The sequence below is a fragment of the Bombina bombina genome, chromosome 1 (assembly GCF_027579735.1).
Source record: "Bombina bombina isolate aBomBom1 chromosome 1, aBomBom1.pri, whole genome shotgun sequence".
NCBI lineage: Eukaryota > Metazoa > Chordata > Amphibia > Anura > Bombinatoridae > Bombina > Bombina bombina.
Genome location: NC_069499.1, coordinates 799,230,874 through 799,250,996, shown reverse-complemented (window position 1 = coordinate 799,250,996; position 20,123 = coordinate 799,230,874). Strand labels below are relative to the sequence as shown.

Below are 20,123 nucleotides of genomic sequence, written 5' to 3'. Positions count from 1 at the left end.
CCTTTTTCCTCCTCAGGGACGGGTAGGATCCAAGATGGCGCTGGCGGCAAGCCACCGCTCCAACAGATAATGCCCTCCGGTGCCGGAGCTGATAGTGAATGCTCCGCGCACTTAGGTAGACAACTGGAACTATGCAGCGTTAGCCCAATAAGTCTGTCATGCGGGGCCCAGCAGAAATAAGGTATATTTTTCGATATATGCGTTCCGACCAGCGGAGCTCAGTCTGAGTGCGTCTGCTTTGCTGGCCCGCCCACCGGAAGTCGGCTTTACAAATATTTATTATAAGAAATTTAAAGATATCCTAGCCCCACAGTTATGTACTCTTTTCAATGTCATCTCGGATGATAAGCCATTTTCCACTAACTCCCTTGAGGCCCATATAACTCTCCTACCTAAGCCAGGCAAATCTCTCACACAAGTTGAAAATTACAGGCCAATTTCACTTTTAAATACAGATATCAATTTTTTTCGCTAAATTACTAGCAAATCGTTTGACAAAGGTTATGCCAGACCTGATCAATAAGGATCAGGTTGGATTTATCAAGTCAAGGGAAGCTCGGGACAATACTGTTTGAGCAGTACAAATTTTACTACATGCAAAAATGACCCACACACCTTTAGTGGTTATATCCACAGATGCTGAAAAAGCATTTGACCGAGTATGCTGGTCTTTCCTAAAATGCTCATTGCAAAAATTGGGACTCAACCAATGGTTTATTGGAAAAATGTTCTCACTATATGCCTCCCCAACTGCAAAGATTAGGATCAATGGAACTCTGTCTAGATCATTCCATATAACGAATGGGACAAGACAGGGGTGCCCCCTCTCCCCTTTACTGTTTGCGTGCGTTAGAGTTACTGGCAACATAAATTAAATTAGAACAGGAAATACACGGTATTAGTATTGGCAATACAGACCATAAAATTCTCCTATACACGGATGATGTACTATTATTCACTACAAATCCAGAAATAGCTATTCCAAAAACAATGTCAATACGAGATGAATTTAGAGAGGTCTTACATTATAAAATAAACTTCACAAAATCAGAAACTTTTAATGCAACACTACCTCCTGAATCCATACAATATTTTATGACCTTAGGCCCTTTCAGGTTGCAAAAAAAGAATATGAAATACCTGGGGATACATTTAGCAACATCTGTCACAGACTTGTTCAGATATAATTAACTACCCATAAGCAGTGAAATTATAGCAGACCTCTCAAGATGGAGGGCTAGACAGATCTCCTGGCTGGGTAGGATACATAGTGTAAAGATGAATGTGTTACCAAGAATGCTGTACATAATGCAAGCACTACCTATACCTATTACTCCGTTATTCATTCCTCAGTTACAGCGTCAAATATTCAGGTTTATATGGGACAAAAAACAGGCGAGAATAAATAAAAAAATAATGACCCTTCCAGCTAATTTGGGGGGACTGGGAGTACCCGACTTTCAAAAATAAAGAGAGGCAATATTCCTGCAGAGGATAATAGATTGGTTCCATAATAGGGAAACCAAAATGTGGGTGGAGATAGAACATATTATTTCTAACTCGGATCATTTGGAAGCACAATGCTGGACCACCAGGGGTCAAAATTCACTACACAGTGCCGTTAATGACTTAATAAACGAAACCTATACTGTTTGGAACAGAGCACGAGTCACATACACATTCCTCTCATCCCAATATTCCCCTCTTACCCCTCTTATTGATAACCCAGAGTTCACACCTGGTCAGGGTTATATTAAAAAAGCCCTACAAGGCAAGATGAGAACACTACATATATATCAAATGGCCAACGAAACGACCAAGTATACACAACAAGACCTCTCAAACAGAGGGTTACCATTCTTCCAGCAATGGTTTCCCTATTATCGATGTCAATCATACATTTCAAAACATAGTGATAGCAAACTTCGAAAGGCTATGCATCCACACAGAGAAGATAACACACACCCTTTCCACTATACATAGTATTTTGCAACAAACAAATCCGGGTTATATTCCACAATTTTTAAATACGTGGAATAAAGAGTTAGATATTGAAATCACGTATTCAGAATCTCTTAAAATATTTAGTAATAAAAAAAGTTTCTCTGTGTCATGTAGATTCCTAGAAATGAATTACAAAATACTGCATAGGTGGTATTTGACTCCAAACAGACTCAAAAAAATATACCCCAAAAGACAGAATACATATGTGAAAATAATGAGGGAAGCATTGCACATATTTGGTGGACTTGCCACAAGTTAATTCCCTTCTGGAAAGCAATAGCAGCAGAAACAACTCAAATACTAAATAAAACTATCCCACTACAACCACATGTGTGGTTGTTTCATAGACCCCCACATTCCATGCCCAATGAGCATAGGAAATTACTTAATGTTTTATGCAATGCTGCAAAATATGCAATAGTTAGGAATTGGAAAACCACAGAAATTCCTTCAGTGGCCAACTGGATAGACATATGCAATACTATACTATGCTTAGAGGAATACCATTATCTCAAAACCAGACAAGGGGACATTTATCATAACATTATTTTTTATTGGGAATCTTTTATTGGGAATCTTATATCGCTTCGAAATTTCAAAGCACTAGTATTTAATACATAAGTCTGCCCTAGGCATACTCCAACAGGATGTGTTATAACTATAAATTGAACTTTGTTGGGATGGAAAATGACATCAACTGGGTCTTATTGCATAAACTATAGATGGAACACATACATTCCCTTGGATAGTTGTGGGATGACCATCAATGCCTGATTATTATTTTCATTTTTGTTTTGTTTTGTTATTTTTGTTTTTTTATTTTTATTTAGTTTTGTTTCTTCAAATATCATTGTTTGAATTTCATTATTGAAAATTGATACCTATGTAATTAAAAAAAATAATAATGACCAAGATACTTTTATATGCATACTTACGTGGATGTATACTTATTTGTTTACTGTTGGATTGTACCACATGACTTTTATTTGTATTTCTTGGTCAATAAAAACCAAATAAATTAAAAAAGAAAAAAAGTGAAACAAATATGCCAAAATGCGTAGTAAATGATTCAGACATTACAATTATCTTATAAACCAAAGCAAGATTCAATCACTCTGTAATAAAGTGCAAGTTTTCAAAATTACGGAAGATCAGCCAACTCCTCAGATTAGCCAATTATGTCACTTCCGGTGATGTTTAATTATTGATGCAACATTGTTCTGGGTATGTGATCACATAATATAAAGGTTCTATATTCCCTAAGCTCGTTTAGAGCGGCATTCATTTTTTAAGATATTACAAAATTGGGTTTTGTGTTTCTTAAATTGTTTATTGACAACATTTTTCAAATCTTGTTAGAGAATATATGTGGGATCACAAAGCTTCCACAACTCTTGGTGTCTTTAACTAGTGATCTTGGTGGCTTTAACTTTTTTTTTACCATAATTGAAGAACATTACTCTTCTGGTTTTTGTACATAAGATCAAATGGGTGATTCTAGATTAAGATTTTATTAAAGTTTAGATTGTGGTTTCTAAGTAATGACTATTAGTCCATAAGGATGTTGTGAGCTTTCCTTTCTCCTGCAGTTAGTAGTGATATTATGGTCTCAAGTTAAAACAAAAATGGGTCTTGTTTCAGTATATTTAATGGATTCTTATAGCAATCTTAAGTCCTGATTTGGCACAAGCAGATTATAAGATACATGATGTTGACAAACCACAAAAAAAAGACCCAAAATAACAACAACAAAAAATAAATTATAAATGTCTTATGTTGCACAAAGGTCCAAGGGTCATTAAATAGTGTGAAATAAAGTGTTTACATGGACATGAAACCCAATTTTTATTCTTTCATAATTCAGATTGAGTGTATAAGATTAGTTTTTTTTATTCTTTTGTAGTAAACACAGATTAATATGAAAAAGATTAAATTAAATGGTTTCCTACTCTAATTAAAGAGCCAATGGGCTCTATTTATCAAGCTCCGTATGGAGCTTGATGGCCCCTGTTTCTGGGGAGTCTTCAGACTCGCCAGAAACAGCAGTTATGAAGCAGCGGTCACAAAGACTCTGAGCAGGCGAACAGACATCGCCACAATACAACCCGATCGAGTATGATTGGGTTGATTGACACCCCCCTGCTGGCGGCCCATTGGCCGCGAGTCTGCAGGGGGCGGTGTTGCACCAGCAGCTCTTGTGAGCTGCTGGTGCAATGCTGAATACAGCGAGCGTATTGCTCGCCATATTCAGCGAGGTCCGCCAGACCTTGATAAATATGGGCCTAAATCTGCTAAATGATAAATATATATTGTAATCTATATACAGATTATTTTCCCTTCAATTAAGCAACACATTGTGCCATATTTGTAACCAAGTGACATATATTCTATATATAGCACTATATATATATAGCACACGGCCCCTTTAAACTCTGTTTCTCTAAAGTCTTTTCAAAGACTTTAATAAATAATTTTATTTTGGTATAGGTTGGCTGACATGCATGATTGATTGCAAGTTGTTTTTAATTTTCTTACCACTTGTAACATCATGTGATAAGAAGTTTAATTAAAAAATATGGTTACATTGTTTGAAGGTAATTTTTCAAGTTGAAATACGCTATTAAACCCCTTCGTTATAGGGAATTGTAGAGATTTTTTTTTAGCATTTTTGCTATAACTCCATTCAAACAGAAATAGAGCCTTGTTTTTTTTAATTACCTATCAAAACTAGATATTTTTTTAAGTTGACAACCCAAGGTATTGATCTAGGCCCATTTTGGTATATTTCATGCCACCATTTCCCGTCAAATGACATCATAAAAAAAATAAAAACATAGAGCCGCTCTGGGATTTTCGGAAATAGCAGACATGCATGGCTTTGTCCCACCATCTTAGATAGTGGCAGACAGTCTGCCAGTATACAGTTTAGTCTTTCTTTTTTTACCTTTTTTTTTTTCCTGCAGTGTAGTGATCCTTCCTCAACCCTCCAACCTCCGTGATCGCTCCCAGATTTCTAAGACTCCCCCCTCCCACTAGTGGTGGCCATCTATAGTACTAGCAGCCGTCTGACAGTACCTATTTTATATGGGGTTTTTTGTTGTTGTTTTTTGCAGTGTAGTGGTCCCTCACCACCATGCAAACATTATAAAAGTCGCCCCACCCACCCCATTCCAGGCCTTTTTTATAATTTCTTTTCTGTAGCAGAGGATCCCTCCCACTCCCTCCTCCCTCTGCTGCTGGGCCACCCACCTGCCACCCCCATCGGAGATCGTTACAAACAGGTCATAACTGGAATGTAATGAAAAATAGATTTCAACATGGCGGCACCCATGACTAGGGGGAGGAGGAGAATAACCTCAGTACTATCCTTATAGACTGTATTAAGTGTTTAATGTCCCTTTAATGTCTAATATGTTTGTAAATTAAGAGATATGACTTAGAACTAATAAAGTCCAACACTCTGTATTTTTTATTATTTGGACACATGTTGAACAGGTCATTTTAGGAATTGAAGTCCTGTTGTGTAACTATAAAGCTACAAAAAAGTTGATTATACTTTCTTGCCTAGGAGACTATCGAGCTGATAAGTATATTGTATTATAGCTTTCTTCCAATATTATAGAGCTCTACACAGATGTATGTTTGAAAGTCAGGAGGTTTAATCTCCTTTAGATATTTATAATAGCCTGTTGGGAATCCATAAGGGCCTGGGGCTTTGTTAAGTTTCTAGTGTTTAATAACTCAATGTGTTGACATAATGGTCTTATTTAGTTTATGTAGGGAGAACAGCAAATATAAAAAGGAGAGGGAAGAATGATATTGAAGAAGCAGATGAGGAAGAAAAGTAAAAGGGGAAATCACTTGGTGGAAGGAGAGAAAAATGGAGTTAAAATAGGGAGTGAAATAGATATAAAGAATGAGGGGAGAGAAATTTAATGGGATAAGGTAAAGAAAATGAGGGCACATAACAATGTATGAGTACACAATATTCATGCCCATGTGTATTAATTAGCTTTGGCTTCAGACTTACACTCTCCACTTCCGCAAACACACGTATTAGGTTCTCAGCCAGAGCAGCTTTAAGCTCATGGCTTGTCCATCCTCTTCTCAGAAGCTCAGCAACAAGGTCTGGGTATTTAGAGACATCCTCAAGGCCTACTGGAACCCTACAAGAAACAAAAGGATTAATGCTCATATTTTAGGCAAACAGACACAGCTGCCCACATGTTTGTGTGTAACTTCTCTTATATCTCTGTTAAATGGACAGTACCTTGGGAATTTTATATATAATGATTAGTTATGTGCTTTGAAATAACTCTGCAATATACTTTCATTATTTATTTTGCCGTCTTTGTCCATGTAATTTAGCTCTGAAAATTGAAGAATTTCTAATTTCCAGAACTTGAAATGCACCTGCTGAATTATCCAGGCTAACTATTCTACATATCTATCACTCTTTGGTTTTAGCAGATAAAAACTTCAAAATAATGTGCTTTATACATTATGACAGTGCCTAGCCTTGTTTTCTGCAGACTAAGGGGCCTATTTATCAAATGTCTGTCTGACATGATCCGATCAGCGGATCATGTCCGACAGACATCACTGAATATGGACAGCATTACGCTCTCCACATTCAGCATTGCACCAACAGTTCTTGTGAACTGCTGGTGCAACGCCACCCCCTGCAGATCCGCTAGCAGGGGGTGTCAATCAACCTGATCGTATGCGATCGGGTTGATTTCCAGCAATCTCTGTCCACCTCCTCAGAGCAGGCCGGACAGGTTATAGAGCCAGCGGTCTTTAGACCGCTGCTTTATAACTTGTGTTTTTGGCGAGCCTGGAGGCTCGCTAGAAACATGGGGCTTAAAGCTCCATACGGGTTTAGCACTGTTGGTCTCATGCAATTCTGGGCTAGCGCGCAAGCGATAAAGTTTTAGTTATTTTTTTGGTTTGTTTATTTTTTCTTTAAAGAGTGTTCTATTGAAGTCTATGGGGAAAATGTAACAGGGTCAAGATTTCCGTAGTCCAGCAGTAAGCTCTCATTGGGTTTAGCTTGCATGTAAAGAATTTACTTTCAACTTGTGATACAACCGCTAACTCGCCCATTTACTTTGAGTGTTGTTTGCACGCAAGTGAAAAATGTATTTTGGAGGCCACTTGTAATTGGGCCCACAATGTAATGTATAGTAAAATGTTATAATATGTGTTTAAGTCTTGTGATTTTAAAACTCATTTTTATTTCTTTTTTAGGAAGAAGCCGCGACTTTCTAATTTTATTTACTCATTGCCGCTACAAGTTCTCACTGTTCTAAACGTGTTATAATATTGCAGCCGTACTGTAACAAACATGTTATTAATATAGAACCTGCTTGTTACAGTACAGTCACAATATTATAACACGTTCAGAACAGTAACAACTTATATCAGCAATACAGACATAAAACTAGTGGCTACTGTCTTCTATAAAATATTAATATGACAAACAAGAAATATTGCTAAAAAAATATAAAATTAAATCACGCCAAGACTTAAAACATATATAAATAAGGCATTGTATATGAATGTATAATATACCCACACCCACAGCTCCTATAGGTTTAATAGTAAAGTGTTTTTTTGGTCTTTATTACCAATGGAGAGCAGAGACATATATAGGCATTCCGTGGGGGTTTCATGGGCTTTCTATGAGAGTAACTTGTATTTTAATGGGGAAACATTGACATGAGTTTCTAACTTTAAAAGCACTATCCTCCATCTTAGAAGCACCTTTTAATCCATATCAGTCTTGACAGCTCTCAGTAGGATCCCTATTATTTCCTATGGAAGACGCTCATTCATTGGAACAGAGAGGGTCAGCCCACTTTCTATTAAAATATTGCAGGACCCACGGATTGCAAGACTAGCAGGGCTAAAAAGGCAATTTATTGTGGGTCTGATGGCCATTTTAACATTAAGGCCTCAGATTGCTACACAACCTCTGCTATAGAAGAACATATCAGCCAAGTCTAAACATTTTAAAACAAATTAACATCTTGTGTTGTACAACTGTTTTCCAATAGCCAAACTCCACCCACCATTTGCCTTAATCCAGGTTTCAGTCTGCAGACAACAAGGCTAGCCTTAGAGGCCTATTTATCAAAGGTCTGTCGGACCTGATCTGACAGTCCTGATCAGGTCAGACAGACCTCGCTGAATGCGGAGAGCAATACGCTCTCCGTATTCAGCATTGCACCAGCAGCTCTTGTGAACTGCTGGTGCAACACCGCCCCCTGCAGATTCGCAGCCAATGAGCCGCCAGCAGGGGGGTGTCAATCAACCCGATCATACTTGATCAGGTTGAATTGTGGCGATCTCTGTCCGCCTCATCAGAGCAGATGGACAAGTTATGGAGCAGCGGTCTTTAGAAAACGAAACACGGGCCCTCAAGCTCAATTCGGAGCTTGATAAATGGGCCTCTTAGTCACAATGTTTGTATAAAGTGTTTTGTTGTTGTCAGTTTTTATCAGTTAAAGCTAATTAGTGAAACATATGTAGCTGGGTTAGCCTTGAAAAGTCTGTAGTGTGCATTTCAAGTTTTGAGAATTAGAAAGTCTTTCATTACAAGTGAATGGTAAAATTTTTTACCAGAGAATCTTAGTGCAGCTGTTTAACACACACACATATATATATATATATATATATATATATATATATATATATATATATATATATATATATATATATATATATATATATATATATCCCTTCCCAGTCTAACACCTTTATAAATAAAATAAAAAAGTATAGTTTAACACTTTGTGAAGGACTATTTGTCTTTAGACTTGCCTTTGGTTTAGTGCTAAAGGGATAACCAGGACATGAGTTTTTCAGAGTGCCCCATACAAACTTATTATGTAATGGATGTTGCGCACCAACGTTATCGGACATCCAGAAGTTAGCGCACTCTAGGCTTTTGCTCTAACGGTACAATTTTATTCTCAACTTGCAGTATGAGAGTAAACATGGAAGTGCTATGGATTGTGCTTTAGCAATGAGAGATTATAGTAACGCTAACATTTTTAACCTCCGCTTGTAATTTAGGCCTTTATAATAAAGGTGTAACTGTTCCTTTAAGAGACATGTATATTACTGATTTTATATGGCAGCAGTATGTGTCTTGTGTATTTTAGGAGACTCCTTACCTCACAGCAAAACTGTAAAATAATTCCCTGTGTGCTGACAGCATTTTGTTATGTAAAAATACCTCATACAAATGCACAGTTTTCTGTATGATTATCTAATAAACATTAATAGGTTGTTTAAAACTTTAAAAATAATCCCATCTTAATTCATTCCCAATTACTTGTTATGTCAACTGCAGAGTATTGAATAGCAACATTTGTTTATTGAAACCACAACATATTATTCTTAAGACCCTGCCCATAGTTTAAATGAACAAAACTAACTATTTTAATTGAAAAAACAAACATAAAGGAACAGTTTTCAATACATACAATACTCTGTAGCTGCTATAACAAGTCATTAAGAACACAATAAATGATAAAATCACTAACACACATTCCCAGTTGACTTCTCATTCCACATTATAGCCTTTGATTAGCTTGTTGTGCAGGGTAGTGTACAGAACACAGAGTGAAAGATGATACGGGGAGTATTGAAATGTTATCAATTGACCAACTAAGTATTGCCCAAAGAGATAAGGAGTTGCCTAAATTGCCTAATAAAATATCCAGCATCACATTCAGCGTTGTTTACACAGCCGTGACTATAAGAATCCTTCCCCAGAAGTGGCTGAATATATGTTTGATGATGCTGTTCAGTTAATCACCTGACAATCATACAATTTCCAAAACAGAAAATAGAGAGATGCTCTCAACTAAGAGAACAAAAGCTGGAAAAACTTTTATGCTTGTCCACAAGTCCAGTACCACTCAGCGTGCTCTCTCTATTAGCTCACTATACAATGCACAGAGGATCCTGTAGCATATCAGTCTGATCCTGCAACAAGACAGCCCTTTAATACCAGACAATTCTCTAATGAGGGGAAACAACAAACATACTGTGATGAGAGCAGGATGTGATGTCACTAGCATGTGGGCGGGGCTTAGGTCCGGTGTCTGTGTCGCAGTTAGTTTAGTACAATCAACCTGACTAGATGTGTATTGTTATGCTCTGCAATAAAATAGAGTTGTACCATCATCGCTGTGTCCTGCATATGTCCTGCATCTCATGACATGGTGTCAGAAGTTCTGGACTGCGCTTCTGTTCCTGATCGATTGCAATGTCAAAGTTTACCCCACCTGAGCCTTTTGACTTTTCTCAGCCTGTAGCTTGGCCCACATGGCGTCAGCGGTTTCAGCGCTTCAGGTTTGCATCCAAACTGAACAAGGAGAGTGGTGAAGTACAAGTTAATTCTCTTTTATACTCCATGGGGAAAGATGTAGAGCCAGTGTTCAATGCTTTTACTTTCCAAGAAGGGGAAGAAGTTAACTTTGATATAGTTATGGATAAACTCAGTGCCCACTTTGTGCCCAAAAGAAATGTGATTCATGAGAGAGCTTGTTTTCACAAACGTAATCAGCGTGTGGGAGAATCTGTGGAGTCATTTGTGCGCAGCCTGTATGAATTAGCTGAATTCTGTGAGTTTGGTGTTGCTAAAGAAGAGCAAATCAGAGACAGAATAGTTATTGGAATTGCAGATGCTGAAGTCTCCCTGAAGCTGCAGTTAGAGCCTGATTTAACGTTAGACGGGGCTATTAGGATGGCCCGCCAGAGTGAACTGGTGAAAAAGCAAAGTGCTGATTTGAGGTCTGAGAGTATTGTGGATGAAGTGCAACAGTCTAGGAAAATTACTAGTGAAAGGCACAGTGTGAGCGGTAGATCTAAAGTACTGGAAAGGCCTAGAAGTGGATGGGCGCAACATGGCCAATGCACACGGTGCTACCGGGCTCATGATCAGAGTGCTATATGCCCGGCCAGAGATAAAAGATGCAGAAAATGTAACAGAATAGGCCATTTTGAAGTGGTGTGTAAAACTGAATACATTAAGGAGATGCAGGTGGACAGTGACCAGGAGGGTCAGGAAGTGTCTTTTGTGGGGTCTGTTGTGGAACGGACAAGCTCAGAGGAAGATTGGAAAGTTACTTTTACTGTAATGGGAGCCAAAGTTGATTTTAAGATTGACACAGGAGCTGATATCACTGTAATGTCTTTTGCTGAATTTATGAAACTGCCTCGACAGCCCCAGCTGGCGAAGGTTACTACAAATGTCCATAGTCCTGGTGGCCGCATTGATTGTGTGGGGAAATTTCTTGACAGCTGTGAGTACAAACAAAAGAAGTTCACCATGTGGGTGCATGTGATCCGAGGTCAGTGTGTTAACAGTTTATTGAGCAGAAAAGCAGCCTGTGACTTGGGCCTCGTGGCCAGAGTGAATGAGATCTCTGAAGATATGTTTGGCGAGTTGGGCCTACTGAACTGCAAACCTGTCCGTATAGCACTTAAAAGTGACGCAGTCCCATACAGTATTTCTACTCCTCGTAGAATTCCGTTCCCGCTCATGCCTCAAGTGGAGAAAGAGCTCATGCGCATGAAGTCTATGGGGGTTATTGAAGAGGTTGTTGAAGCAACTGATTGGTGTGCCCCCATTGTTCCAGTTGCAAAGAAAAACGGAAAGGTGCGCATCTGTGTGGACCTGAAAAGTTTGAATGAGGCAGTGAAGAGGGAGAGATTTGTGCTGCCGACATTGGAAGATATAGCCCCGAAGTTGGCTGGGGCGAAGTTCTTTTCCACATTAGACGCTTCTAGCGGCTTTTGGCAGATCCCCCTGGATCCAAAGTGCCGCAAACTGACTACCTTTATCACACCGGTAGGTCGGTTCTGCTTCTGCAGACTCCCCTTTGGGATATCCTCCGCTCCTGAGATCTTTCAAAGGGAAATGAGTTCTCTCCTGAGTGGCCACGTGGGCACAGCGGTCATCATGGACGACATTCTAGTGTATGGGTCTACAGTGGAGGAGCATGATCAGCGTTTGAGTGTTGTGCTGCAGGCTATCAAAGAGTCTGGGCTGAAGCTGAATAAAGAAAAATGTCATTTTAGGAAAACTGAATTATGCTACTTTGGGCATATCATCAACGGGGATGGCATCAAGCCGGACCCCGAGAAAATTCGGGCTATCGAACAGATGAAAAGCCCTTCTGATGTACATGAGCTGAGACAGATATTGGGCCTTGTAAATTACGTGGGCAAGTTTCTTCCAGATTTATCTACAGTTTTACACCCTATCACAGAGTTGCTTAAGAAAGATGTTGCCTGGGTCTGGGGACCCTCACAAGAAAAAGCGTTCCTGCATGCCAAGTCCCTGCTGGGGTCTGCCCCAGTGCTGGGGTTCTACGACCCTTCAAAAAAGACTGTGGTTAGTGCTGATGCAAGCAGTTATGGGTTGGGGGCTGCACTCCTGCAGCTGAATGACAACAAACTACAGCCCATCGCCTACTGTTCCCGCACACTGACGGCTGCGGAGTCAAAATACGCTCAAATTGAGAAAGAGTGCCTGGCTGCAGTTTGGGCCTGTGAGCGCTTTCAGCGTTATCTAGTGGGTTTGGAGAAATTTAGTCTGGAAACTGACCACAAACCGCTAGTCCCTTTAATCAATTCTTATGACATTGACAAAACACCCTTGAGATGCCAGAGACTTTTAATGAGACTGCTCAGGTTCAATGTTCAGGCAGTGCATGTGCCGGGGACACAACTGGTTGTGGCAGATACACTATCCAGGCTCCCGCTGGCTGCTGCTGAAGAATCCTCCACGGAATAGGATGTGAAAGTGTATGTTGATTCAGTTCTGGCCTCTAAGTCCATTTCTTCAAGGAAACTGGAAGAGATAAAGAAAGAGACATATTTGGACACAGATCTGCAAGAAGTTATAAGGTACATAAAAGATGGCTGGCCCGAGAGCCGGGCAGCCTGGATGTCTTTAAATGCTTACCAGCCAGAGAGGTCGCAGCTCACGGAGCTGGAGGGGTTGGTGCTGTTCTAAGACCGCATTGTAATTCCTGTCAGCATGAGGAAGGAGATGTTAAACAGGATTCATGATGGCCACTTAGGCATTACAAAGTGCAGAGAAAGGGCAGCTACAGCTGTGTGGTGGCCTGGGATCAGCTCCGACATTGCAAATCACGTGTCTAAATGTGCCTTTTGCCGGGAACGCTGGCCTACTCAGAGAAGGGAGCCCTTAATGTCTACTCCGCTGCCTGCGGGGCCGTGGCAGAAAATAGCTGCTGATTTGTGTGAACTGCACGGGAAAAAGTTTCTTGTTGTGATCGACTACTATTCCAGGTATTTGGAAATTGCACCCCTGAATGATATCACAAGTCAGGCCGTTATCATTCGCCTGAAGGGCTTGTTCGCCCGCTGGGGCATTCCAATGGAGCTAGTGAGTGATAATGGTATGCAGTTCGCTTCTACAGAGTTCAGTGCTTTCAGCAGGGAATATGATTTTGTACATTCCACGTCAAGTCCACATTATCCGCAGGCCAACGGAATGGCTGAAAGGGCAGTTCAAACAACAAAATTCATTCTAAAGCAATCTGAGCCGTACCTAGCCCTCTTGTCATACAGGGCGACGCCCATTCAAGCCACCGGGTTTAGCCCGGCACAGCTGATGCTAGGACGCCAGATTCGCACCACTTTACCCTCAGTGGGTGTCTTCAAGCCGCCTGGCCCTGTTCCTCGGGACGAAGTCCTTAGGAGGGATGAAGAGGCCAAAAAGGGTTATCGTTTCTTCTACGACAGGAGACATTCTGTCAGGCCTTTACAGGAACTGAAAGCGGGCCAAAGTGTCAGAATTAAACTGGATGATGAGAAGAAATGGAAGACGCCTGCTACGGTAGTGGGCCGCTCTCCAGAACCAAGGTCTTACACAGTCCTTACAGAGGGAGGGACGGTTACACGCCGTAACCGAAGACATCTTCAGCCTGTACCTGAGAGTCTGGAACCGGATACCTCAGTACCACCGCCGGTGGGATCCCCTGTTCTAAGAGAGGTGCCTTCCCCTCAGCAAGATCACAGCGGGGATATATCTTTGCCTCCAGCAGACTCTTGTTCACCATCTTCTGTATCAGAGGACAGTTCATGCAAAGTTACATCAAGCGGAAGAGTGGTGAAACTTCCGGCCCGTTACAGGGACTGACTTTAGCTAGAACAGTGACCGGAAGTATGGGCAGAATAATCCCATGGTCACTGTGGACTAGGGTAGTCTACCCCGATGTCCAAGTCAGGATGTAATTTATTTGTTCATGTTTTCTAATCTATCTGTTTTTATAATCAAAAACAAAAATGTTTGTGTATACCCTGTTGGTGTACCTTGTTATTTATTATATGCAAATGTATGCTTTGCCTTTGAAAAAGGGGAAGATGTGATGAGAGCAGGATGTGATGTCACTAGCATGTGGGCGGGGCTTAGGTCCGGTGTCTGTGTCGCAGTTAGTTTAGTACAATCAACCTGACTAGATGTGTATTGTTATGCTCTGCAATACAATAGAGTTGTACCATCATTGCTGTGTCCTGCATATGTCCTGCATCTCATGACACATACTTTGAGGCCCATTTGGGCTTTGGTTGAGCGTTTCTCTGTCTGAGCCTAATAAGAAATCTCACAAAATCATTGGGGGCTCTTTTTGAGCATTATATTGTAATGTAAGTGTCTCTCATTCACACACAGAACCCTACACAGGGATATAAACAGCTCTCAAGCTAAAATATGTATTAATAAAATAGTTTGAGGGACCTCACAGTACTGATGAGACTTCTTGGATAATCTCACCAGAGCAGAGAGCTTTAGATCAATGGGGCCCTATGTGTATAATTATATAATTTCCATCAGAATTCTGTTACAAGAATGAGACAATTCTGCTGCTTCTCCCAGTAGTGCACTAGTAGGGACACAGCTTCATGGATATTTAATTAGTTACACCAATTTGCTTGTTTATTTTTTTTATCTTTCTCTGTTGTTCCTCTTATTAGTGCTGTTCTCAACACGTTATTCCTTAGTCACATGACACCTGGCTTTGTTTTCCTGTTGGCCTCTGTTAAATATCCCTTTAACTGATAGTTCCTACAGCTGTCTGATGAAACCGCTGCTATAGAGATTATTCATTCTGTATCCAGGTCTAATCTATTACACTACAGTAACTAGCGGGTTCAATTTCAAGTATACTGGTGAAATATGACAGTGCGTATCTATGTCATATCCTTGAATTAGGATGACAGATTCACAGGATTGATATATATACGTGAGATATTATGCACATGCTGTTTATTTTCCAGGCTCAGTCTATATTGCACTTGACGCATATAAACAAGGCTTTACCTTGGGACACCGTCATAGTCGCCACCAAATCCAACTGATTCATATCCAGCAATATTCTTAATGTAATCAAAATGATCTGTATGGAAGAGAAAACAGATTTGTGGTGAATTTGTTTTAAGATAAAGGTTTTATACGGGTCAAAGATAAAGTTTTTTACCTGCTACATTTGATAGGTTAGCTTTCTGATTACAGGTGACATAGTCATTGTAGAAGTTAACCATCACTAAGCTCCTCTTCTCTTTCTATTGGATAAAAAAGACACTTAGTTTTTTAGCTTGGACATCCAATACCGCTCCTAAAATGTACAGCTCCGATAAATGATTATTTTCTAATTGTAAACAAGGCTCACATCCTTATACCAATTGTGTTCTGTAGATTTATACTCTTGACAAGACTCTTACAACTCCAATCACAGAGAAAGGAATATTGGCAATAATAAATGATACTTTGCTTAAATGCCCTGATTTCCTGATATTTCAGAACAGAAAAGAGAGTTAAAAGCCACATGATTCACTGGAGGTTGCATATATACATTTGTCCATTTGGGAATGATTATAAAATGTTTGTCAATACAGGCCATAGGTTTAGAATTGATTTTGGTTTAAATTCCAGTTTTTATAGATTGCTGTGAGATATCATATATTTGAAATCATCTGATAATTGCTTGTATTAGTTAAAGGGATATGGAAATCAAAATTAAACGTTCATGTGTGTGTATATATATATATATATATATATATACAGTATATATATATATATATATATATATATATATATATATATATGTATATACAGGTATACCTCACTTTACAGCGCTTCACTTTACAGCGCTTCGCTAATACAGCGCTTTGTGGAGCTGAAGTTCAACTTCCAAGAATTTTGAAACAGTGCTGTAATCTTTGTAAAATTGCGAGAAAAGTGACTGGCACCATTTTGTTATGCGCAATTCATCCTTTTTACAGCATTACAGTGCAATCTATGTCTCAGTGTTATAGTCTGGCAAGTTTTACTACAGTAATTGTCACTATTTTACAGGTACAGTTTCTATTGAATACTAATTGAATACTGTGCTGTGCGAGTGTTAAACTAAACGTAGCACTATTGTACCCCTAATATAAGTTACTTAAAACATGTTTTTACGTTTTTAAACACACTGGCAAGTGAAAAGAAAGCTAAAACTGCCTTGTTTCACTTTAAGGCGGTTTTCACTTTACAGCGAGGCTCCGGTCCCTAACCCGCTGTATGAGCGGGGTATACCTGTATATAAATATGTATATGGTAATTGTTTGTACAATACATATCTAGATATATATAGCAAATAAAATCTAGGAAAACAAGCGCACAGAAACACTCCTCATAGTGTAGAAAGTTTTAATCCAAAATAGCATATAAAAAACAGATAACACAATCCCCCTGAGTGATGCCTACTCACAAAATAGGATCTCAATCGGACAGAATACTTGCGCCTGCGTTGGCAAAGCTCTGTGCTTAGGTCTGGGATCACCACAAAGACTGCTCTTAAAAGGCTCAATTGGCAATATAAGTAGCACGCTGAAAATCCACGACCGAACGGGGTAAAACAGACCAGCGTGTGCTGCAATGTGATATAAGGTGGGCGTGACCTAATGCGTTTTACGGAACTCATCCGTTTCGTCAGAGGTTTGATAGACGCCAACCTTACTGGCTGTTTATTTACGGACAACAGGTTTGGTCACGCCTACCTATGTCACTCAATTTCTCCACCTGCTCGCCTGAAAATGGTTACAATACGGCTTAACAAAATGGAAAATGGCAGATACAAATGATAGCAACAGTTGCTTGTATGTTTTAGCTAATACAAACAAATCTTACCTATATTCCAATAGATATCAATATCTAAGAGCGAATAAATTATTAATATATTCCTAGAACTCAAAAATAACAATAACATAAAAAACACATGTGTTTCAACTAAATTCAGAATATGAAGTATCAAAATTCCCTTATAAACACTAATTTTTATTTTGGAACTTACGCTATATATTCATTGCATGTCATAGCAGATTTATTGCACATTTACGATTATTCATAATATTTATTATTGATTCTTATACTAATTGCTTTCATATTGAGTACGCAGCTATCTATATTGATATATTTTGTGTGTCACACATTATTATTATTATTATAGCTTTAGATATATATATATATATATATATATATATATAGGAATATCTATTTAACTTAATTTCAAATGTTATTCTCACACTATACATGCCATGATATCGATCACTAAATAGGTGTCTTTGACGCTATGTGGGCGGATGTCTTTATGGCAATAATAATTCCTATTGTGACAAATATTGATATGGGAATATTGACAGCTACGTATGTTACATGATTTCCTCATTATCGCCTAGAGTTCTGCGTTAGCCGTCAAAAGCAGCATTAAGGGGTCCTAACGCTGGTATTTAGAGTCAGTCAGGAAAGGGTCTAACGCTCACTTTCCAGCCGCGACTTTTCCATACCGCAGATCCCCTTACACCAATTGCGTATCCTATCTTTTCAATGGGATCTTTCTAACGCTGGTATTTAGAGTCATGGCTGAAGTGAGCGGTAGAGAATCTACCGACAAGACTCCAGCCGCAGAAAAAAGTCAGGAGTTAAGAGCTTTATGGGCTAACGCCGGTTTATAAAGCTCTTAAAGGGACATTAAACACTTTGAGATGGTAATATAAAATGATAAATTGTATATAATGAAACAACTCTGCAATATACTTTCATTATTTATTTTGTCCTCTTTGCCTGTAATTCCATTCTGAAATTGTGAGCTTTTCAGTTCCTGTTAGAAATGGAAGTGCAGAACACTGTTAAATCCAGCACAACCATTGGCTGCACACTCTAGTGACCTATTTATAACTGACCCTAATTGGCCACAGCAGAGAAGGTAACACAAGTTACAACATGGTAGCTCCCAGTGTTTTATAGACACTAAAACTTTACACTTATTTTTCACTTTTTAAACAACTAATGAAACTTTAAAAAATACATCTATATGTTAGTCATGGACTAATCTTTTCTTTGAATGCACCATTCTATATAGCATATATTTAGTGTTTAATGTCCCTTTAACTACTGTGCTCTAAAGTACACTAACACCCATAAACTACCTATGTACCCCTAAACTGAGGTCCTCCCACATCGCTGCCATGCTAATAATTTTTTTTAACCCCTAATCTGCCGATCGGACACCGCCGCCACCTACATTATCCCTATAAACCCCTAATCTGCTGCCCCTAACACCGCCAACACCTACATAATATTTATTAACCCCTAATCTGCCCCCCCCAACGTCGCCTACCTACCTACCTACACTTATTAACCCCTAATCTGCTGACCGGACCTCGACGCTACTCTAATAAATGTATTAACCCCTAAACCGCCTCACTCCCGCCTCGCAAACCCTATAATAAATTTTATTAACCCCTAATCTGCGAGACCTAACTTCAAGTATTAACCCCTAATCTGCCGACCGGACCTCAACGCTACTCTAATAAATGTATTAACCCCTAAAGCTAAGTCTAACCCTAACACCCCCCTAAATTAAATATAATTTTAATCTAACAAAATAAATTATTTCTTATTAAATAAATTAATCCTATTTAAAGCTAAATACTTACCTGTAAAATAAACCCTAATATAGCTACAATATAACAAATAATTATATCGTAGCTATTTTTGGATTTATATTTATTTTACAGGCAACTTTGTATTTATTTTAACTAGGTACAATAGCTATTAAATAGTTATTAACTATTTAATAGCTACCTAGTTAAAATAATTACAACATTACCTGTAAAATAAATCCTAACCTAAGTTACAATTAAACCTAACACTACACTATCAATAAATAAATTAAATAAATTAAAGGGACAGTAAACCTTAAAAATAATGTTATATAATTCTGCACATAGTGCAGAATTATATAACATTATACTAGCCAAACTTTGTAAATCATAATATTCACTTTTTATTTTGTAAAAATACCGCTGTTTTACAGACCCGCTCTCTGTACTCTGCTGAGCGGGTCTGTTGTTTTTACTGAGCGCATCGGGCCAGCTGTATAGTCACAGCCCGGCCCGACCGCGCCATTAGACACAGTGCAGCTCGCTCCCGCTCTGTCTGACAGCAGGAGCGAGCTGCACTGTGTCTAATGGTGCGGTCGGGCCGGGCTGTGACTATACAGCTGGCCCGATGCGCTCAGTAAAAACAACAGACCCGCTCAGCAGAGTACAGAGAGCGGGTCTGTAAAACAGCTGTATTTTTACAAAATAAAAAGTGAATATTATGATTTACAAAGTTTGGCTAATATAATGTTATATAATTCTGCACTATGTGCAGAATTATATAACATTATTTTTAAGGTTTACTGACCCTTTAACTACAATTACCTACAATTAAATCAACTAAACTAAATTACAAAAAACAAACAAACACTAAATTACAAAAAAAAGAAAAAGATTACAAGAATTTTAAACTAATTACACCTACTCTAAGCCCCCTAAAATAATAACAAAGCCCCCCAAAATAAAAAAATGTCCTACCCTATTCTTAAATAAAAAGTTAACAGCTCTATTACCTTACCAGCCCTTAAAAGGGCTTTTTGCTGGGCATGCCCCAAAGAAATCAGCTCTTTTGCCTGTAAAAAAAACATACAATACCCCCCAACATTACAACCCACCACCCACATACCCCTACTCTAACCCACCCA

The 20,123-nt window shown here is 38.9% G+C and overlaps 1 protein-coding gene across 1 annotated transcript in view; it reads right to left on the bottom strand.

Annotated features, from left to right (window-relative positions):
- LOC128661075 (uncharacterized) overlaps nt 1-20,123 on the bottom strand; it is a 112,004-nt gene that overhangs the window by 22,965 nt on the left and 68,916 nt on the right. Inside the window, exons 9-11 of the mRNA XM_053715240.1 lie at nt 15,531-15,615; nt 15,374-15,449; nt 6,035-6,170 (exon numbers count right to left, since the gene is read on the bottom strand). Of these exons, the coding sequence (XP_053571215.1) occupies nt 6,035-6,170; nt 15,374-15,449; nt 15,531-15,615 (297 nt within the window). The remainder of the gene's footprint in view (nt 1-6,034; nt 6,171-15,373; nt 15,450-15,530; nt 15,616-20,123) is intronic.